Below are 23,038 nucleotides of genomic sequence, written 5' to 3'. Positions count from 1 at the left end.
TTACAATGATAACACTTTCCGATAAAACAAAATATATGTTTGCAAATATAGAAATTTTTTAACTCATTTATAATAACATTAATAGTTTATAACGAGTTTAATGAAGTACATTATTAATTTTTATAAAGTCATTCAATCCATAATTATTTTTAAACATCTTTTAAGATAAATTATATAAAAATTAATAAAATTATTATGTATAGGTATTTGTAATCAAATAATCATGACCATGTTAAAATATATTTTAGTAAAATTACTACTGCATGATTTATTTTTTATGCATGTATAATCTAGCATAATCTTAATTGGAACAGTTGTGATTATAATTTATCCTTTAAAGTAAATTATTATTTTTAAATTAAAAATAACTAAAATAAAACTCAAACATCTAATGCTAGAAGTGATGAAAATTGTTAGGTATTCTTAGGAAAGAGAACAAGTAATTTTACATAATATTGTTATTTGAATTAGATAATGAATATTGAACGTATTTATATATTATTATTTGAATTTTTCATCATAACTAAACTAATATAACTTTATGTCTAGATTTTGTTTGAATGAAGGTGGGAGTGGAAAGTAGAATTATTTGAATGTAGGAAAAGTGATCAATTTAAGTGATAAGTCATATGAAAAATTTGATTAATGGGATGACATAAAAAAAAAGTTAAAAATATAAATTATAATTAAAACAAATTTTAAATTAAACAAATTGTAAATATTAATAAAAAATATATATTTAAAATAATAAATTAAAATATTTTTATAAAATATCAAAACAAATTAATAATATAATTATTAAAATATTAATAAATGATTATACATTATTTATAATCGATTATCTAAATATATATTTGTGTGATTTACATTTTTCAATACATAGATTTCTACACTTTCTCTATTCTTTATCTCCTCGCAAACAATAAATCATTAAATCCTAATAGACTGTTAATTTACTTGTTCAATGATGAAAATGGTTAAATTTTCTTATAATAATATTTATATTTTTTACTTTATTTTGAAGTATGCCAACTTTATTTTTTTAATATACTTTTCATAACCTTTACCTAATCACAAAAAATTAAAAACTATTTAAGGAAATATGTTGCTAATTAGAATATTGGTTTTTGATTTTTATAATTACTCACAATTTTTATAAGGCTCGATATATTTTTTGTAGCAACCTTAAAAAGTCATAGTAATGACGTAAGACGAGAGATTCCATTTGCGCGTGTTTTATCTCTCTCTTACTCTTTCTCTCTCTCTCTCTCTGCAGACACGGTTTAGTACTCACGTTAGAGGAGAGTGCTCTCTCATTCAATTTCATCTCTATCTTCTCAGCACAATTCTCAATTCTGATTTCGAGTTTTCAGCCCCTTCTTCTGAACATGGATGTGAAAATTAGGAGAATTTCACTCTTTTTGCTTCTTTCTTCCATTTTCTTAACCTCTTTCTCAGAAACCGATCAGGTTCTCAACTCCAAGAAGCCAACACCTTCAACCTCTGTCCACTCCCCTGCTTCCTCTTTCGCTTTTCAGATTAAAGGAAATGTTTATCCAATTGGGTATGTTATGTTATCTTACTGTATATTAATTATATTATGTATCCTCTGACTTGTTCAACAAACTTCTTCTAAAAGTCCTATACCAACTCTCATTCTTTCTTATTCTCCAATATTTTATTTTTGGGTTATTATTCTTTTAAGAACTTACTAGTTTTTCTGATACTCGAAAATTATTGAAAAGTTCTTCTGTTCTGGGAACTTGCGCAATACACATCCACATCGGATAATTACAGTGATTACTCGGAAATCAATTTTTTTTGTTTTAAAGTCTAATTTACTACACTTTCAAGGGTCTTATTTTTCTGGGCTTGGATTTCTTTTGGATAGTTTTCAACTTGTACTTGTTTCGTCATTTTTATTTATGTATATTACCCCCTATTATATCTTTGAATGCTCCGCTCAACCAATTGACTACTAGTCCTTCTAATTTCTTAGGAAGTTTCAGAACCATCCATGTTTATATCGAATTAATCCGATTTTCATCGAGTGATCCTACAAAAAAAAGTAGTTCGACAGACCCCTTTGTGTAATTTGTTTCATCTGATAATTGCTTTCAGCAGTGTTCTTATGACAAAAAGTAAAGAAACATGATGGTTGGTTTTGAAAATGTAAATGAATGAATTATTTGCATGCAGGTATTACACGGTGAACCTTGCCATTGGTAATCCCCCTAAGCTTTATGATCTTGACATTGACACAGGAAGTGATCTCACTTGGCTTCAGTGTGATGCACCATGTAAAGGGTGCACTATAGTGAGTTTTACTTGAGTTGAGAACGTTCTCAAGTACTTTTATACTAATTACTAACCAGACATGTTGTAATGAAGGATTATATTCATCTCCTTAATTGCTGATTTTTCAGCCTCACAATCGACTTTATAAACCCCGCGGAAACCTGGTGAAATGTGTGGATCCCTTGTGTACTGGAGTCCAGTCAGCACCTCCCTGTGCTGTAACAAATGAGCAATGTGACTATGAGGTTGAGTATGCAGACCAAGGATCATCTCTGGGTGTGTTAGTCCGAGATTATGTTCCAGTTAAATTTACTAATGGATCTTTAGCACGCCCTATTCTGGGCTTCGGGTGAGTGTTTTCTCTCAATCTATTTCACAGTTGTCGGTTAACTAATTTCAAATTGTTCATTCATAATGCTGAAATATTTGTAAGGCTTCATTGTTTTTTTATTCAATAGGACAACATCTGTCTTCGGTCTCTTAGAAACTAATGTCTCTTTAGGACATTCATTTATAAAAATGTATCAAGGTTTTTTGTGTGTTTTATGCTAGGTGTGGATATGATCAAACGCATCCTGGTCATAATCCCCCACCTATCACAGCAGGTGTTCTTGGCCTTGGAAATGGCAGAGCAAGCATTGTATCCCAGCTTCATTCTCTTGGCATGATTCGCAATGTAGTAGGCCACTGCTTAAGTGGGAGAGGAGGAGGTTTTTTATTCTTTGGAGATCAGTTTATTCCCCAATCTGGAGTTGTTTGGACACCCATATTGCAAAGTTCCTCAGTGTAAGTGCTAAACGACATTTATCTGTTTCCTTGTGAGATATTACTAGTCATGAGAACTTACACACACTCTTTTGTCTCAGACAACACTATAAAACAGGTCCAGCAGACCTGCTTTTCGATGGAAAGCCTACTTCTGTGAAAGGTCTAGAACTTGTGTTCGATAGTGGGAGCTCCTACACATACTTCAATTCCCGAGCTCATAGAGCTCTTGTTGATCTGGTGAGATATGGAACCAAAAGAGCCTTATTGTATTGGCTGGCTTATTGTGTGAAATTAATAATCCTGACATTCAATTAGTAATCCTTGATCTGTGATTCAGATAACTAATGATATAAAGGGGAAGTCGTTGACTAGAGCAACTGCGGATCCATCTCTCCCAATTTGTTGGAAGGGTCCAAAGCCTTTCAAATCCTTACATGATGTCACCAGAAATTTTAAGCCACTGGTACTCAGCTTCACAAAATCAAAGAACTCGCAGCTGCAAGTACCACCAGAAGCTTATCTAATTGTCACTGTGAGCACCTTTTAAGACTATCATGACTTACATGTCTCTTTCTCCTTAATGAAAGGAACAAAAGAAATCATGTGTCTAACATGCTACCCTTTTCTAGAAACATGGCAATGTCTGCTTGGGGATTTTAGATGGCACTGAAGTAGGAATGGGAAATATCAACATAATTGGAGGTAAGCATATGAAATACCATAGAAATATAAAATATAAGAGAAATCTTATTTTTCTTTCTCTTTTTAGTTTGATTGTAACACATTTGCTTTTGCTCTTAACAGATATATCTTTACAGGATAAGATTGTGATTTATGACAACGAGAAACAGCAGATTGGATGGGCATCTGCTAAGTGTGATGGACCTTCCAAGTCATAAATCAGTCTATTGTGATTTTTCTTTAGCTGGGACTGTCCACAGGACTTTCTCATTTGGAAATCTCAGCAAACAGGTGCCCTGCAACTTTTGTTATAGAGTGTGAACCAGTTAGTTGTTAGCAAGGAATGTTAGAATGCAAAATGGTTGGGATGGCATATACAATCCCATATATATGGCACAACATAATCTATACAAATTTTCATTTTTAACATGTTACTATTTTTTTTGGTTCGATTCGAACTATAATTCTCTGTTATAAGATACAATACGCATTTACAAAATGTATGCACACAAAATTGTGTATAAGGATATTAATACAGAGGTTGAATCTAACATAAACTGTAAAAAATGAACCGAAAAGCAAAATTAAACAAATCAAAATGTAAAAAATGTTAATTTGATTGAATGGAATTTACTATGTAATATAATATGGTCTAAATTAAAATTTAATTGGTAAAATAAACATCTCACATATTTTTATGTAATATATTCATAAATTTATTTTATTTTTAGTAAATTAAGTTTAAAAAAACAAATTTGGTCAATAAACTTGAAATCTTAAAATTGTCATTTTCTCACTCAAATTTTTAAATTGGCATATAAATTGTTTTAAACATTTTCCTCGAGCTTATTTATATGCGTTAGCAATATTCGGCTAGCTAATAAAAAGATTTTACCAACGAAAACGCCAAACTTCTGCAAAAATCTTTCAAATTTTATGAATTTTTTTACTTATAAACATTTAAAGTTGTAACATCAAAATGTTTAGATAAAAAATGATAATTTAAATGTTTTAGACAGAAGAATAAAGAATAAAGAAGACAAATTTGCTTGCTTTTAAAAATAAAGTAATTGACTTAAAAAATTGAAAAGTAAAATTTGGCATCGTCGAAATTAAAGTGTTTCGTACGGAAATAGTACAATAAGTAAAACAACGAGATATTTCTGAATTTTCTTTCTTGTGAATCTAACTGTACTATTGGACCTGACTTCGGACATCGACACATGTGGAGCAGGTTAGCTCAGTGGTCTGGTTGCGATAGTGGGCCACGTGAGTGGACCCCAGAGATGCGTGTGTTGAACGCAGATATGAAAGGCCTAGTCAACGAGTAAGTTCCTGCATGGGGTGTGTATAGTACATTTGGGTCTAGCACAAATAAATATTTCATGAAGACGTCAAGGCCCAAGAGCGCTAGGGTTTTCACGGAAAGTTGCATGCATGATACGTGAAGAATTAGGACACCTACATAACAGATGGGCCCCGCAACACTGGTACATGAGTTGGTACCTGGCGGCCATACTACTAAGATTGTGTGCACTCTAAATAGGAAGATTGTGTGCGGTTGTTGGGCTAAGATTGTGCAACAACGTAACCAAATGTCCTCCTAGTAAACCTAATTTCACTAGAGATAAAGCTTTGGTGAGAGAGGGATTGAGACAATTAGTTAACCAAAAAACAGTTTATAAAAGGGAGTTGAGATCCCTAGTAAAAGTACATTGTTTCTAAGACTGAAACTACTATCTTATTTACTCATTATTTCTTAGTCTAGTACTGACTTGATCACGGAGTGCAATCAACAGGTAGGGCTCCCTCTATTTCAACAGAGCCGCTTTCCAACAACAACAAGAAGCACAGAATCCACCAGAAATAGGAGGAGCCACCGCTTGCCTTTGAAGTCAACTGGCGACCAGGTCAATTGGCAAGAACACTAACCATTCATGATTTGAAAATCAGTTAATTGCTTGGAACACGTTTGATTCATAATAAAAAAAATTAACAGGAAATTTTACCATTGTTTAAAAATTCAAATTGTTTTTATTTTGAACATTTTATTTTATAAAACAGTTTAAATAAATAATTTAGTTACCATCAAATATAAAAATACGAAACATATAAATTACTATTTTAATCCTAGAAACATTCAAACCAACCTTGATGAAAAATAAAACATCAATCCAGGAATAACTATGATATTGATAAAAAAAATATAAAGTAACATGAGTTGAAATGTAATTTTCTAATGGTTGAGAAATATTTATGAACTACATTGTAATAGATATTGGTAAAAAAATTCTCAAAAATTTGTTGATGTTGATAAAAAAAAGTTAACTTATGTTAATTGATAGATAACACTTACCTATATAGATTTTTTATTTTTATTTTTTTTTATCAGCACTTACCTATATAGATAAAAAGAAATGACTTTAATAATAATAAAAAAAGTAATCATGATTCACTCTAATAAGGTTGTGTTTGGATTTGAGAGAGAATTTAAAGGAGTGGATTTGTAGTGATTTGAGATAAAAGTGTAAAGAAAGTGAGGTTATTTGGATTAGGGTTTAGGGTTTGGATTTGAGAGAGAATTTAAAGGAGTGGATTTGTAGTGATTTGAGATAAAAGTGTAAAGAAAGTGAAGTTATTTGAATTAGGGTATATTATAGTGCATTTGTGAGGAAAGTTTATTGAAGTGTCGGAGTGATAAAATTTATTTTTTTTAAAATATGTAAAATGTAAGTTTACAAATTTAATCTTTCTTTAAAAAGAATTTAAATAATAAAATATAAGATATTTTTGTGCTAATTTTAATTAATTAAAATTTTATAATTACATATAAAAAATATTTTCTTAAAATCAAATCATATCAAAATTAAATTTATTATTATTATTATTATTTAATAAATTATTTTAATTATTATTAAGTATTAATTTATTTTTATTTTTATAATTTTATTTACTATTATTATTTATTATTTAATTATTATTTCTATTTTAAATTTTAAAAATTAAGGGTAATTTAGACACCTCCAATCGGGGGGGCAACTGAGTGAAAACAAACCAGAAATATGTGCATTTCAATCCTAGTCAACACGGTTCACTCCAATGTAAACAAAGCATAAAATAAATAGATGACATTGCACAACGACGAAATCAATAGCATAAAAAAAATTAGGGTATAATTACTAACAATTATTATTATTAAATAAGACACATTAATTAATATATCGAATACATCGCAAGAAATACTTTTTATTAGGGGTTGTAAAACTTTTATCTATATTGATGGGTGACACTTAAAACAAGATATGATAGCCAATTATCGTTAGTAGTTATAAGAAAATGGTATATAAATTTTTTTTACCATCTTATATATTATTTTTATGATACAAGTTTCATGCCGAGCAAATTCAATAATTGTCCAAGATAATAATAAAAGTGACGCATTTTGCCCATAAAAATGACTATTAATTTTACAGAATCAATCAATCACATTGCATCTGATTCACAATTTTTTACACACACTTCATCATCAATGATTCCAAATGTAATCTGTCCACCACTCAACTGCGACCATCTCATCTACGGACATTATTAATATCACTCTCAAAGATGTTCTTTATATTCCTTCTTTTAATTAAATCTCATATCCATTAGTAAGATTTATTATATCGTTCTTTTATTAAATAAGATACATTAATTACTATTTTGAATACATTGCAAGAAAAATCTTTTAAATGGTTGTAAAACTTTTATCTGTCTTGATGGGTGACACTTGAAAACAAAATATGGTAGCCAATTATTGATGGTAGTAGAAATAGATTCAAATGACCATGATTCCTTACATTTGCAATTGTGAAAAAATGAGAGCAAAAAACTTAGAGATGGTTACTTAGATTATTATTAGAGGATATTGGTAACATCCAAAACAACCATTGGGGGTATATTTTATCAACGAAAGGTACAAAATTTCTGACTCTACAATTATTGATGATTGTGATTATAATTACTAAAAAATAATGCATTAATGACTATTTAATTATTTGTCTAAGACATCTTTATAGCAATGTAAAGAAAAACAATTGGAAGAGGAGTACTCGTACGAGATCTGATTATGACAAGTGCAAAAGCAACCTACTACTAAGCATGAGATGCAAAAATGGAAGAACTGAAAAAGGTAAATGGGTAAGCAATCGGTAAGTTCAATTTCCTGTAAATGTTGGTGCCAACATGCTTTTAGTTTCTACCCTATGTGTGATGCCCTTGAGAACAACCTGTCAGATTCCTTTAACAGTACAATATTGTTAGCTAGAGATAAACCAATAATCACAATGCTGGAGTGGATTAAGGCATATTTAATGAGTAGATTTGCAACTTTGAGGAAACATTATCTAAATATTTTGGTAATGTAATGTCAAAGCCAAACAAAAGGCTAGATAGGGAAGTTGATAAAATGGAGATTAGTTAGCTATTCGGTTTGGATATGATAAGTTTGAAGCTACTCAGGGTTTATACCATGGAAAAATTTGTAGCTGACCTCAAGGATTATATACTTGGACATGTATACCTTGCACAGTCGTTGTTGTTGTTGCAATTAATTATTAGTTAGAGTCGTCTGAAAAATTAAGTACATAGATATTATAAGAGAGATGCATAAATTTCTCCCATAAATGGACAACAGTTGTGGCAAGAAACAAATGCACAAGAAATCATACCTCTAATATACAAGACATCTCCAGGAACGCCTAGAAAATTGAGGGAGGAAGTTGATGAAAATGTAAGTCATTCAAAAATTAGTAGAAAAATGCTATCACGAAGTGTAGCACATGTCAGTAATATGGTCATTGTAGTAGAGATTGCAGAAAGTCACATGGAAATGGGACCAAAAAGACTATACAGATAATAAAGTCCTTACAATTATAATAATGTTAAGTTTTTTTACAATATTACATGTTAATTTCTACTATATGAGGGAAAACGAAGAACCAAAAAATAAAACTGGAAAGAGGAGTAAGAGTAAAAGTTTTCTACCTCTGAAATGATAAACTAAACCACATCCACACCTGTTCAACCAACACTGAAAAGGAAGTCCAGATCAACCAAGTCTAACACTGATAGAGGAGCAAAGAGAGGAGGGAAAAGAACTCAAACTAGTATGGAGTCCCAAATTTTAGGCTCTCAAGCGAGTTCAAGCGAGTCTCAAAAGAACATGTGAAAATTTATTGGGAATTGTAATGTTTATTTGGAGTCATGGGGCTACATTACCACTTTGAACTTTTGGATTTGGCGTTAGCTAGTCAATGTTATTTTGAGATTTTTTTCATGTACTTTTGTAGTGTTGTATTCAAGGTTCCACTTTGTATTACTATTTCCATTTTACTTATTCAAATGTATCACCTAATACAATAACAATTTAACAATGATTTCATTAACTTGTCCTGAAAACATAATATCTTAAAAGGAGAAAACAAGTACTGAAAACATTAACTTTTCCAATACAATTTTATTCAACATAATATTTCAAAGCAAGGCTCTTGCACTTAAAAGGGAAAACATTACATACTACATAATTGTAAATGCCTAAGAGACAACCAAAAAACACATTCATTTTCTCAAATTTCACTCTACCACTAATTTCTGGTTCAACTTAGTTTTCTTCTTAACAAATTCCTCTATCATTTGTTCACTAACAAAAGCAACTTGTTTGCTTCCGGGTTTGGTTCAATTTTAGATTCAAGTCCACAACTAATTGAAAGTAGTTACAATGAAAATGAGTCTACAATCAAAACAACAAACAATTAACAAAAATCATTTCAAGGAAAATTATATGAATTAAATCCAATTGTAACATTAAATTTTCTTACTCCCTTGTTTCTACATCTCTAAAACATTATTCGTTTATTCTTCAATGTGCTTGCTTTTAGAGCAACAACCCTTGGTCCTAAATGTGAAAATGAAGATAATGTTGCTACAGATTTCAATCCACAACTCCTTTGCATAGACCAAGATGAAAATACTAGGATTTCATTGCACAAGCATAACTTAACAAATTTGATGACAGTTTGAAAAGGCATATGAGATTTTGGAAGAGATGAACCTTTTCGAAACCGAAAAAAAGGAGAACAATAATAGCTGAAAAGATTAAAACTTGTGGGTTTGTGTGTGCATAAGAGACAATGTTTTCACTAATTGTAAAGGAGAAAAACCATAATAATAGTCAACAGAAATATGAATGGTCACGGTGTAAAGGAGATAACCATTTATCTACTCAGAGGAGGAGAAGAAGGGGAAGGACATGAAAACCTAGAGCACAATAATAAAACAATATTTAGAATCATAATATTTCAAAAGTAAAATGCACAAAACGCACAAACAACACACAATCCACATGGAAGTTATATTATAGTCCATTGTGAAACTCCATTTGTCACATGAGAAACACTTTTAATGTCGTTTGCTAGTGAGAATATTTTACATGACTTAAATAAAGTGCAGGGACGAAAAAGATCTATATGTTAGTTCACGAAATACAATTTTTGAAAATAGTTCACAGAAAAAATAAAATTTAACCTTATATTATATATAAAAAAAATACATGACATTTTAATTTCACAAATAAATTATGTATGATAAGTTTAATTATATTGGATTGTATTATATTCTAAAATTTCAATTCATTCAAAATTCATTGTATTTTATTTTGATTTGTTTCATAATTGTTTTTCCGACCATTTTTTACAATCTGCATTAGATATGAATATCCTTAAAATTATTTTGTGTATTCATTCTCCTCTGCGAATGCCATGCAGAGCAAACAGAAATAAAACAACTGCATAAGTTGAAAAAAGCTCTATCAAGAGTCTCAACTTAAAAAAATTACATTAGACTGATTTATGACTTGGAAAGTATATCAAAATATGCAGAGACCCATCCAATCTGATGTTTCTCGATGTCACAAATCACTATCTTATCTTATAAAAAAATATTTGTTAAGAGCAAAAGAAGATGCATTGCATCAAACTAAAATGAGAAGTAAAAAATATGATTTCCTTATACTTCATTATTTTTATTTGTATTTAATATCCCTAGTCAACTGCTTTCCCTTTATATCGTTAGTTATCTGAATCACAGATCAAGTGTGGCTAATAACCCAAATTCTGTAGCAACTACACAGCATGAGCATAACATATAATGGTTGTAATACAATCTGAATCTCAAGGTAATAACATAAACAATATTTCTCAAGCTATATCACCATCTTGTTTCAACTATTTGCATGATACATTACACGTCATTTTTCATCCAATAAACAAATTTCAAATCTACGTGAAATTGTAACCAAGGTAATTTGATGCAATGTAAGCATACCTCATATGTAGCTCTAGCCTTGATCAACCCCTCAACAAGCATCTTTGGCTTCCAATCAGAATCTTGTGCACTATCGTATTAGCTTCCATCTGGTTCAGAAAAGCTTCATAAGTCAACATCGCTCAGCAATTACAATAAGAGGCATTTATCGAGCAAGACCCAGAAGCAATATACCAGTTAGCCTAACTAAACAGTAACATACCAAATTTCTTGCAGCACAAGGATAACAGACTCCTGAACAACAGTTATGCTGATCATCAACTGTGCGACCCACATATCAGAGTACCATTTTTTTGTTGGACTTACTTCAGTCCAACATTGGTCCCTCCAATAATCATGACACTTCCAAAATTCCTTACAGCAACTGCCACACTATCCAGTCATAAGCCGTGCCAATCTGATCCTCTTCCTAAGCTTCCTCTCTTCATTAGTAAACCCAATACTCCGGAGGCCATCAAGAACAGCCCGCTGAGTGGCCCTCAACACCTGGTACCCACATTTCAAACACGAAACCAGCACCTTCGAGGCAGAAAGGAAGCTCCCCGCCTTGCAAAGGTTGTGCACCAATATAGTATAAGTAAACGAATCCTTCACCTCCATCATCTCAAACAACTTCAAAGCATGATCGATATGTCCAGCCTTCCCCAAGCCATCAAGCATACAATTAAACGCAACCAAATTATATCCAAACCCTAATGTATTCATATAATTCAAGTGCCTCTGAGCACCATCAAAATCACCAGCCTTACACAATCCATCAACAATAATAGTATGCGTGTACTGATCACACTCCAAGCCCTCCTCCTCAATCTCATCCAACAATTTCAATGCATCCTCCAACCTCCCCTGCCTGCAATAAAGGTTAATCAAAGTGTTATACGACACGAGATCCGGCCGAATGCCGGAACTCACCATGACTTCAATTATCTCCTCCGCCTCGCGCATCCGGCCAGTCTTGATCATCGCCGCGATAACCGTGCAATACGCGAATCCGTCAAACGTGAACCCTAAATTCCTCATCTCCGACAAAATCTCCAACCCTTGCTCGAAATAACCGCACCGGAAGCAGCACTTCATGACGGTGGTGTAAGTAATCGCATTCGGTTCGTAACCGGATTCCCCAAACTCCTTGAGCACCTTCCGCGCGTCCTTCAACCGCTTGGCCTTGCAAAGGCCGTTGATAAGCGCGTTGTAGGTCAAAACCTGAGGCACGAAACCGTGCCTCTGTAAGTTCCTGAATAGGCTCAAGGCGTGGGAGACGTAGCCGTTCTTGCAGAGACCGTTGATCATGACGTTGTAAGTAGTGGCGTGAACCTCGCCGCGGATAACGGATTCTTTGAAAACGCGATTGGCCTCGTAGGGCTTTCCGAGCTTGAACAGACAGTGCATTAGGATGTTGTGGCTCCACGCGTCGGGGGTTACCCCACTCGCCATCATTTCCTCGAACAGGTCGATGGACTTGGAGAGCAGACATTTTCTGACGGCGCCGGAGACTAACGAATTGTACGAAACGACGTCGGGGGGAATCCCTGCTTCGCGCATTCGCGCAAGGACGGAATAAGCGACATCGATGGAGGCGAAACGACAGTAGGCATCAATTAGGGTGTTGTATGTGACCGCGTCAGGTAGCACGCCGATTCTTATGCCGTCGGTTATTACGGATTCGGCTTTGGATATTTGCTTCTTTTTGCACAACAAAGATATGGTTATGTTGAGGAGCTTGGTTGATAGTTTCGACCTCGGTGGAGACCGAAACGGCATCGTTTTTTTATCTCCTGGACGGAACTGAGAGTGGTTCCGTTTGAGAAGACGAAAGAGAGATTGAGAGTAGTGAGTGTGGGTGCGTTGGTTAGTAAGACCCGGAAGCATGATTCGGAACAGAGAAAGTACCCCAGGAAGAAGAAGAAGAAGAAGAGGGAACTTGGGGGGAATTTGGGACGCTTAAATTGGGCCGGTTAAAGTAGTTTTCAAAGTGCCAAATACACCTCCTTTATTACTATGTGTACACTTTCTTTCTTTGTTTTGCTAAACTATACTTTTAGTTTAAAAAAAAAATTATTTCCAATTTTGGAAAGCGATTTTGAAGATTTTTTTATTAACTCGGTACATTCTTTTATATAAAAGTTATGAAATCAGATGTATTTCATACAAAATAAATCTCAAAAACAACCAAACTGTATATTATATTTAAATTTTCTTATTTCACGTTAGACTTTTTTTTTCACACAAATTTCGTATTTTTTAAACTACTTTTAGTTTGGATATGTTTTGAGTTATGTAATTTATATTGGTAAATCTAATTATACGAGTTTCATATCTTCAAGGTAAAAATAAAATGAATATGTATCTCAAATTACAATAATTATTGAATTTCGTACTAATCCCAACAATGTCGATGCTATCAAAACTATGGACATACGACCAGAGAATGTGAAAGAGTTTGAGATACATCAAATATCTCATTCAATTTGGGACATTGACTTGTTTTTATGGAAAGTGATTACATAGATCATGATAAAGACAAATTAGAAGTTGAAGATCAAAGACAATGTGGAGAATGAGGTAACCAATAAAAATAATGGATTTAAAAAAAACAACTCTTTATAAAAACAAGTCTAATAGTATGACAAACTTTAAAATTGTATTATCTTGGTGATTTCACCAAAAGAGGTTGTATAAGCTTGACGAAAAAGCATTATAATATTACATTAATGGAATCATATCCCAATTACCTCCATAAATGATAATTTTAATGATAACAATATTGCACAACATGATTTAATTTTAATTATGATCACGGTAGGGATGGCAAATTGTGGAGTGTGAAAAATCCATATGGTTTGAGGTAGCTCATTTACTACTTAACTTCGTCAAGCTTTTTCCAAAGTCCTTGCTTGAGTTTGCACGAGAAAGGATACATATGAGAGGATATATAAACTTTCTTACTACTTTTGACACTAATAAAAAAGGTCGACAAATTATTATTTATTATATACTTGAAAATATTTTCATGTTTAAAAAGTTATATTAATCCATGTGATTAGTAGTTTCATTGTAGGAATGAGCCATGAGATAACCATTTAATTGCATGTGTTTTATAAGTTGTACATGTTCCGTAATTTTTTTTTTCAAGTTATATTACTTCACTTTCTCTCTATATATAGAGAGATTACTTCACCCGACTCTCCAAGGATAGATTAGACGAGCTAATATTAGACAAATTATTATTTCCTAACTTACTATGTTATTTCATTGAAAGTTATATTCAAAGTTGAGTTTTTTAAAAAGTTTTATTGAACATATTACTAATATAAGCTTCTACTCATATATGTACCAATCTATAAGTTGTATGAAGCATCTACTGGTTTATGCATTTTCTACAGGAAGCTTATCATACTTCATTCACTAAACTTGAACTACAAAAAACAAATTTTAACTTCAGTAAACAATAACAATAGATGTTTTAAGACACTAGACAATAATACTAATAATTATGTTTTACATTAAATAAATGCTTGAAACAAATTTAAAAGTGACTGAAATACATTAAAAATATTAAAATGGTAGGAAACTAAAATAGTTTATTAGATGATGATCTCTGTTCTCATTTTGTTTCTCATTTTTTTCCACTGTTTTTCTTATATCGAAAGTGTAACATGTATCCTTTAATTATAGGGTATGTTGTAATCATTACTTGTGGTTCCCTTGGAATGATTTAGTTTGGAATTCAATCATATTCAAATTGCTAGTTTTAGTGAAATGCGAGGTGACACATATAAGAATTGAGGTGGAATGATGAATTTATGAGGGATGAGACTCACTTTTTAAGTTTACCTTATGTGAAACATTAAATGTACAAAGACATTTTCTTTCTTAAACTTATCTCCCCTTTAAAAGGATAAGTCATTTTTCCATTTAGCTTTACTTAATAAATTGTCTAATACATTATGACTTACCGTTTAGTGTTTCCTTGATCATCTAATGCTTTATTGAAATTGTCACCACTTTATTGACCTTTTACTATGTTTGATTGTCTAGTATAAGATTTACCATCTAGGTTTGACCTTTAAATTCAAGTTGATCGTATAATCAAAGTTTGATTGTGCAATTTTGGGAGTTAATTTGTATTTTTTTATTTTTTGAATGAGATTCATTAAATAATCCATTATTTGTTAGAACTATATAAGTTTGTGACAAAGACAAATAAAATATATAGATGTTCTTAATAGAAATTTGTACAATCATAAAACATACTAGATGATGAGAGTGTCTAATATGTTATTACTATTGTTGTTCTAAAATATTATAAATTTGTAGATGTTACAATATGAATATGCATGATATCTACATATGAATTGAGATGGTAAACTGGACATTGGCCTATGGATCAACTCAAGGTTCACTCCCCATTGAATTGAAATTTTCACTTGTTAACTTATTTTGTCCCGCCTTATTTAACATGTCATATTAACAGACTTGTTCGCCAACATATTATTTTACAAATTTAAAACTAAAATAAAAAATAATTTAAAAAATTAAATATTTTTGTATTATATTATTTAAACGATACAAATATGCTATTAAGACCTATAAACTAAGTTTCAATTATTAATTATAATAAAAATTTAATATAGAAAATAATAATTATTTTAATTTATATGGTTAGAAATATTAACTAATCAATTAAAAAACTTAAAAATATTTATAAATTAAATGTGCTTATAATACACACGTGTATATATATATAAATAAAAAATAATTGATTGACAATTTGATCCGTTAATCCATAAGAGTCAAGATTTTCAACGTATTTTAAGTCCCACACCGTTACACTTCCGTAGGTTATGAGAAATCCGAGAAAAAACACCCATTTTAATACTTTTTAACCCTTATTTATTATATATATATCTTTCACAATTATAGTGCACATATGATTAACATGATCTGAGATGGTGAATTTGTTGAAAATGTACATTATTAATTTGTAATTTTTGAAAGGTTGTTTTACTTTTTATATTAATTTAATAAAATACCAAGATAATATATTAAAATTAAAAGTAAGAAAAAAAAGAAGAAATACCCATTTTTTTGAGTGTGAATTCCCTAGAATGAGTGAATATGTATTTGGCGCCACAAAGCAGCAGTCACTATTGTCACTTCTGAGGAAGAGTTTAGAATCATTGGCCTATCAATGACGACCCATCCCATGGAAATCGACAGCGACGGCGATGACCACACACACTCCGCCGGCGAATGTGTCATAGGTTCCGAAGACCTTCCCGCTTTCGACAAGGCCATTCCGTGGGTTGAAAAATACCGCCCTCAGTCCCTCGACGACGTGGCCGCTCACCGTGACATTGTTGATACCAGTAAGACTCCCTCCCTCTCTCTCTCTACCTTTTTATCTCTAGGGTTTATGGTTCAAGTTGTTCGTCAGAAGCTCAATATTGGAATTTTCACTGTTACAATTTAGGTTATTTTTCTTATTTTGATCCGAGTTTTTTCCCCAACGGTCCTTATCTTAGGGTTTTAGGGATATGGAAGTGGTGGAAGTGTAGTAGTTTGATTGTGCAACCTGGTTGGCGAGGGAACGACATATCTTGTTTTTATCTTTTTAGTGTTTCATATTTAACTTGGTTTAGTGAAAATTAGGAAATTAAAAGGAACGTGTAATTGTACACTTGTAATATACTTTCTTGGATCTAATGTTTGTTGGTGTTTGGTTGATTGGTCATTGTTCTTTGTCTGTTAATTTGCTGTGTAGTTGATAAGCTGACCACAGAGAACCGATTGCCGCATCTTTTATTGTATGGCCCTCCTGGAACGGGCAAAACATCAACCATTCTCGCTGTGGCACGCAAACTATATGGTTCACGCTTCCGCAATATGATTTTGGAACTCAATGCATCAGATGACAGAGGAATTGATGTCGTGCGACAGCAGATTCAAGATTTTGCTAGCACTCAGAGCTTATCATTTGGGTTGTCTGCTCTGTCCTTTATTCCCTTACTTGTACACATCTTATTACTGCATACATGTGTTTACTGTCTCACGACTAGAAAAATTGTTTTCTGCAGTTTGTGTTGTTGGTTGGTCTGATTTCAAGTTGGCTGTTAAATTGATATTCCTTCAAGTTACTTTGTTTTCATGTGGTGATGGCTTTAGTTAGAAATATAGTTAACTAAGTTGAACTTGAAATCTTCAGAAATTTATAGTTTGATTATGCTCCCTGTGTTTCCTGTTCCGTGTTAATCATTTTCAGGATTCTGCATAGTGTATTTAGTCCACTGGTCAATTCAGAGGTTGTAGTGTTCTCCTTTGTTATAGTTGTTTGTTTGGCCCTATATCTCCTGCAAATTTATTTCTCTAACAATTGTAGTTTAGGTGCTAAAATTTGCTCCCACTCTTCTCATTATTATTTTCTATCCTGCAAGGTGCTGCTAATCTTCCAATATTTTATTGAAATATGCATTGCAGATTTTGACTCATACCTTTTTAACATAAATCCCTCACTGAGTGGTGTATAACTAGGGTAGTTATATTGCATACAATTTCTATTCATGATGCAGATATTACCACATAAAACATTATAGGCAATACAAGGACATTTATAGGCAATACTTTTGTGTTCATTTTAATTTTCAGTTGTGATGGTTCGGACATTTCCTTTTTGTTTATTGTTCTAGAAGTGGACTGAATCTGCAAGTTTGCGTTAACTGACTATCTAAAACTCTCTGTTCAGTGTTAAGTACTCTGTAAAACTGGTATTGTTAGATGAAGCAGATGCCATGACAAAGGATGCCCAATTTGCATTACGTAGAGGTGTGCACTAATTTTTATAATCTAATGCAGCATCAATGTAGTTTCATGAGTTATAGTGCTCTTATCTCCTTTTCATGCAGTGATCGAGAAATATACAAAAAGCACCAGGTTTGCTCTTATCTGTAATCATGTAAACAAGATTATTCCTGCACTTCAATCTAGATGCACTCGGTTTCGGTTTGCCCCTCTTGACGCCGTCCATGTCACTGAAAGAATGAAACATGTTATTAAGGCTGAAGGGTATGCTTCCTGTTCTATGTTATCTATTGTATGTGGTAGCTGGTGTCATGGACTACTTTTTTTTTTTTTTCTCACATCATCTGGAATCTTTTTATGACAATTTCTGTTGAATTATATAATTATATTCTCTAGGCTAGTTGGACACTTGTGCGTATTGAGTGCCAACATAATGATCATGAAGCAGATGAAGCTTTCATTGCTTATCATGGGAGCTTGAATTTAGTTTGTTCATATTTTAACATTTTTCAATAGTTTATCTTCTGAAAGCTGGTGATTGATAGTATTTCATGTGCTTAGTAAAATTCTGTTTCTTTCGGATATCAGTTTGTTCAGAGGGAAAGGGGCTGGGAGGGGTGAAAATGCACTTCCCATCTTTTCCTGACTCTATGGCTTATTCATTGATCTGCATTCAGTTTAGTATAGAAGGTTATTGTATATGTTTTTATTTGACTGTAGTGATTACCCTATTTGAAACATTTTCTTCTCTAAGAGGGTTGCATCTTTCTTTTTCTTCAGTTTTTTAGGTAAAAGGTCTGATTGTTCCAAACAGAAATTTGTAATCCTAAATGCAATATATAGTGAAATTAGCTTGAACTTTTATTTCATATAAAAAATGATGGTCGTATGTGTTAATGTTAGTTTTGATGCCTAGATTCATTTGTATATGTATATGTATAATGAAATACTCATCAAAAGGGATATTATACAGTCTAGTGAGTGAGTACTGATAATTGAATCATAGGCACGGTCAAAGAGAAATAAAGAGCCCATACAAGTCCTACAGTTTTAAACTTAGTGAGACCTTACTTGTGTGTGTATCTTTCTGTAACTGTTTGTATTCAGTTCAACTGCAAGTGTTCAAATTCTGGAATCACTTCAATTCTTTTTAGTTAATTAGCATTGTTAAATTGTTTAACGCAAACTATACTTCAATTTAGATTTTTAGGTTGTTTAGGAATCCTGAAATAAGTTTTTGTACGAAAAATTATGCTACAAATGCAGTAAAAACTCACCATTGGAATTTTATACTAACTTTGAATGAGTAAATGAAATTATAAGGTGCTAATTTCTGTGCAACTTGGTTGTACACGCTAATCTCCAAACCTTGTTATTGGTCCACTGCGTTTATAATTTTGTTATAAACATTTGTAATGTTGTGATTCAATTTTTGACTTAATAACTTAAAATATGATGTTTGGCATTTTGTAATTTGACTAGGCTTGATGTTCAAGATGATGATGTTTGGCATTTTGTAATTTGACCAGGCTTGATGTTCAAGATGATGGCTTAGTAGCTCTTGTTCGGCTTAGCAATGGTGATATGAGAAAGGCTTTGAATATTCTTCAGGTAAATATCCTTCAATTTTCTTACATACAAATCTATCTCAGCTAGCCCTTTTATTTTGATGTTTATTTTTCTTTTTCAAGTTAAGGATTAATTGTATAGATTATGTAGAACCAAACTCCATTTTGGTAATGAGTGTGTATACAGAAAAGTAATTTTCTCATTTATTTGTCTTATTTTCTTTAGATCCAAATGCTGGTTAGCATTCTTAAATTTTGGCTAACATGATTTTCTTCGTTCATCTTCTTCCCAAGTGTCAAGGAAAAGTACCAGCTTATGATTTTTAATCATGGGAAAAGTGTTATGAATTATTGCATCTTGAGTTTTTTTAACAATGGATTGCAAATTGCAATCTGTTTTTAATATTTGTGCAGTCAACACATATGGCTACTCAGCAGATAACAGAAGAAGCTATTTACCTGTGCACTGGAAATCCATTGCCCAAAGACATAGAGCAGATATCTTACTGGCTTCTAAACGAACAATATACAGATAGCTTTAAAAGTACCGAGTGACTTGTTAGCCTTTATTATTGTGTTTAATATTTATAAGCAATTTATGATTTTTGTTTGGTGATAATTTTAATTAGGAATAGAAGAAATGAAGACCAGGAAAGGGTTGGCCCTGGTTGATATTATCAGAGAAGTGATAATGTGAGTCTTGCGCATCATACTGATTGTCCAACATCCTGGCAACAATTTTTCCATCCTATTTTCACTTTATTGTTTTTGCAGGTTTGTTTTTAAGATTAAGATGCCTTCAGCTGTTCGAGTACAATTGATGAATGATTTGGCAGACATAGAGTATGTATTTCTTCTCTACTAACATGCTATTGTCCTTGTGCCTTGCCTGATGAACAGATGTTAGTTACATTAAACATATCTCTAACGTTGTAAAAAATGTATCTTCAACTATTTGAAAGGCCTTTAAATATGATTTAGGCCAGGTCAAGTTTTCATACTTAGGAAAAAGGCCAGGCCAAGCTGTGCTTTAAAACTCCTATAATAGGTAACGAGTTTGTCTAAAGGCCGACATTTTGCGAAAAGGAATTGCTTTATTTAGGTGAAGTCTAACTTGGTCTAACCCATTTCCGACTCTAATTGCGCAAGGGGTTGTGAACAACCATAGTAACGAAAGGAGAAAAAAATAATTTGGCTAAGTTTATTTAACGTGCATAAAAGAACAAATTTTTTGATCTCTTTTTTCCCATATCTTGGGCACTCGGATATTAGACTCTTTTAATAGTTAACAGAACTTAAGCTTCAGACTTTATATACGAGGAATGTTAATAGTAAAAAATGTCTTGCTTGTAGTCTTATTATATTACGCACATCTCAGAATTGCAGAAAATAAGAAGAGCTTCTTATATTTGTACCCTATGCGTTATGATGCTTTAGCCACATGCTACACTCCAAAATGCTTTTGTCATCTTCGTGCTGCTTGGCTCTTGTTAGGTAGCATCAGATCAATATATTATGGATGTCTAATAATTTATGGAAAGAGGAGTAGTAATACAATTTTTTTCCACACAATCTCATTTATTGGCTGAAATTTATTGCTTTGAAGAGATATGGTCCCTTCTATCCCTGCCCCCGGTCTCCCTACCCATTTTATTCTTTTTCCTCCCATTGTATTTTGCAATTTCCTCACTTTCCAGTGATTGTGGTTACCTAAAATGATAAAAAGTGTAAAGTATAATACGAAAGTTTAATAATCAGTAATAGGCCAAAGGGAAATAAGCTTGTATCTTCCTTCTGGTGTTTTTGGAATTATATTAGCTCTTCTGACAATGGGAATGAAATTTCATCTCTTCCAGGTACAGATTAAGTTTTGGGTGCAACGATAAGCTTCAGCTTGGATCGGTCATTGCTTCTTTTACACGTGCTAGATCCGCACTGGTTGCAGCTGCTACATAGCCTACTTCCTAATCCGGTCTACTGGGTGAGATTGCTTTCACATACTGTTGCTTGGCTTGTTTGATTTCCGTAGCATTGTTCACTGTTGAGAATGGGATTATGAGGATCTTAATTTATGTAAAGTGGTTTTCATCATAGGACATCTAGTCTGTTTTAAAGTTTACTTCCGTCATATTGCTATTCTAGACGACACCATTAGGATTGAAAAATTAGATAAATTAGCTGTTTTGACATCAATACAACGAAAACCCTTGGAATGTATGAAATTTTGCTTTGAAAATTGGAGGATTTATGAACCTTTTTTGGGGGATGGATGTTCCGACACGAATAGAAAATTGCACATCTTTTTACGTATTCCTGGGTTAAAAGTACTATACAACAGGACCCAGAAGTCGAAAACAACCCATTATTTCTGGGGCTTCTGTTTCTTTCAACCCAATTTGTTCAAAATGATGAATTTGCCCTTTTTATTTTATATCAACCATGACAATGGAGTTGTTTGACTTGGGATGATAACGGAGTGGGTATGTTGACTATCTCATTTCCTTTCTGTAAGTAAAAATCTATTCTTATCTCCACCATCACACCTAATAGGTATGGACTTTTTTTGCATCATCTCCATTCTCATCGGATAATCCCTTATGTATTTGTCTACTTATTGTACTTATTGTTCTAAATATTAATTAAATAATTTTTTATAAAAAATATTATACTCTCAAATATTCAATATCAAAAGAATATATACATTATTTTTTCTTTAATTTCAAGTTTCAAGAAAGAAATTATAATTGTTTAAATATCAAATAAAAATTTGACAAAGGTCAAATAACTATAAAAAAGAGTAAAAATATCATTCATTTAAAACCTAAAAATAAATTACAAAACAAATGAACAAAGAAAAGTTAATATAAATTTTGTTAGGTTACTTAATAAATTAAAGATGTTTTAGTAATTTAAAATAGAGATGAATATGAGAACATGAGTGTGGGATGTGATGGATACCTATATATATATATACCCAATTTTAAAGATTGGATATTAATTATATCTGTACTCAGTTAATGGAGGGATTTTTTTTTTTTTAAAATTGGAATGAGTTTAGACAATACTTGTCGGGACGACTTCATTGGTCATCCATATATTGGACTTTAGTTCATTAAATTTTTCTTAGATGGTACAATTATGAAGTTTTTCCGAGTGAGTAAACTAAAATAGTAACTTGAGTTTTAGTGTTTAGGTAGTAATTTGAGTTTTAGTGTTGCTAAATGTTGTACGTTATGAAAGCTAAATATAACAATTTTTGAAATGTATGATATGATAAAATATCTACATAGAAGAATTTTGGATTATATAATTTAGATTAATACTTTTCAAGTCATGTAATTGAGAATCTTATTTTTGGAATACGAATTTTGAATTTGATAATTTGGAATACTATTTTGCATTTTTAGTTTTGAAATATATTGAAAAAGAAAGTTTCATATCATCATTATCTATTGAATGTGGTTCATTTTTATTTTTTCAATCCATGTTCCAATTTTGGATGGAGTGTGTTTCCAATTTTAATCACCCGGATTTTTTTTCGATTACCAATTTTGGATGTTTCA

General features: G+C 32.0%; 3 protein-coding genes across 5 annotated transcripts; 2 read left to right on the top strand and 1 right to left on the bottom strand.

Moving 5' to 3' along the window:
• The first annotated feature begins 1,195 nt into the window (after positions 1-1,195).
• Positions 1,196-4,181, top strand: LOC137821578 (aspartic proteinase Asp1-like). Its single transcript, XM_068626234.1, has 8 exons — positions 1,196-1,564; positions 2,200-2,317; positions 2,427-2,647; positions 2,851-3,084; positions 3,165-3,303; positions 3,404-3,598; positions 3,696-3,768; positions 3,871-4,181. The coding sequence occupies exons 1-8, from the start codon at positions 1,389-1,391 to the stop codon at positions 3,963-3,965; spliced, it is 1,251 nt and encodes a 416-aa protein (XP_068482335.1). The 5' UTR covers positions 1,196-1,388; the 3' UTR covers positions 3,966-4,181.
• Positions 4,182-7,923: 3,742 nt separating this feature from the next.
• Positions 7,924-13,071, bottom strand: LOC137821347 (putative pentatricopeptide repeat-containing protein At4g17915). Of its 3 annotated transcripts, none has more exons than XM_068625896.1 (4): positions 11,312-13,012; positions 11,110-11,198; positions 8,457-10,044; positions 7,924-8,356 (listed from the first exon to the last, which is right to left on the bottom strand). In XM_068625896.1, exon 1 carries the CDS (start codon positions 12,976-12,978, stop codon positions 11,482-11,484), a length of 1,497 nt encoding a protein of 498 aa, XP_068481997.1. In that variant the 5' UTR covers positions 12,979-13,012; the 3' UTR covers positions 7,924-8,356; positions 8,457-10,044; positions 11,110-11,198; positions 11,312-11,481. The 3 variants fall into 3 exon arrangements, with proteins under 3 accessions (XP_068481997.1, XP_068481998.1, XP_068481999.1); XM_068625897.1 differs by having other exon boundaries at positions 8,457-8,486; XM_068625898.1 differs by lacking the exons at positions 7,924-8,356; positions 8,457-10,044 and having other exon boundaries at positions 10,897-11,198; positions 11,312-13,071.
• Positions 13,072-16,218: 3,147 nt separating this feature from the next.
• On the top strand, positions 16,219-21,711 carry LOC137821826 (replication factor C subunit 3). Its single transcript, XM_068626591.1, has 9 exons — positions 16,219-16,478; positions 16,874-17,090; positions 17,852-17,931; positions 18,012-18,171; positions 19,437-19,518; positions 19,890-20,019; positions 20,105-20,168; positions 20,250-20,318; positions 21,332-21,711. The coding sequence occupies exons 1-9, from the start codon at positions 16,301-16,303 to the stop codon at positions 21,429-21,431; spliced, it is 1,080 nt and encodes a 359-aa protein (XP_068482692.1). The 5' UTR covers positions 16,219-16,300; the 3' UTR covers positions 21,432-21,711.
• The last annotated feature ends 1,327 nt before the right edge of the window (positions 21,712-23,038 follow it).

This window comes from Phaseolus vulgaris, chromosome 9 (assembly GCF_000499845.2).
Source record: "Phaseolus vulgaris cultivar G19833 chromosome 9, P. vulgaris v2.0, whole genome shotgun sequence".
Taxonomy (NCBI): domain Eukaryota; kingdom Viridiplantae; phylum Streptophyta; class Magnoliopsida; order Fabales; family Fabaceae; genus Phaseolus; species Phaseolus vulgaris.
Note: the sequence above shows the minus strand (reverse complement) of the source record. Positions and strands in the feature narration are given on the sequence as shown.

Bases quoted from the DNA above. Each gene is read 5' to 3' on its own strand.
- LOC137821578 (XM_068626234.1), top strand. From the start codon at position 1,389: ATGGATGTGAAAATTAGGAGAATTTCACTCTTTTTGCTTCTTTCTTCC. The intron at 2,648-2,850 runs GTGAGTGTTTTC...GTTTTATGCTAG, and splicing joins CGCCCTATTCTGGGCTTCGG to GTGTGGATATGATCAAACGC. The intron at 3,599-3,695 runs GTGAGCACCTTT...ACCCTTTTCTAG, and splicing joins AAGCTTATCTAATTGTCACT to AAACATGGCAATGTCTGCTT.
- LOC137821347 (XM_068625898.1), bottom strand. From the start codon at position 12,978: ATGCTTCCGGGTCTTACTAACCAACGCACCCACACTCACTACTCTCAA.
- LOC137821826 (XM_068626591.1), top strand. From the start codon at position 16,301: ATGACGACCCATCCCATGGAAATCGACAGCGACGGCGATGACCACACA. The intron at 16,479-16,873 runs GTAAGACTCCCT...TTTGCTGTGTAG, and splicing joins CCGTGACATTGTTGATACCA to TTGATAAGCTGACCACAGAG. The intron at 19,519-19,889 runs GTAAATATCCTT...ATATTTGTGCAG, and splicing joins AGGCTTTGAATATTCTTCAG to TCAACACATATGGCTACTCA.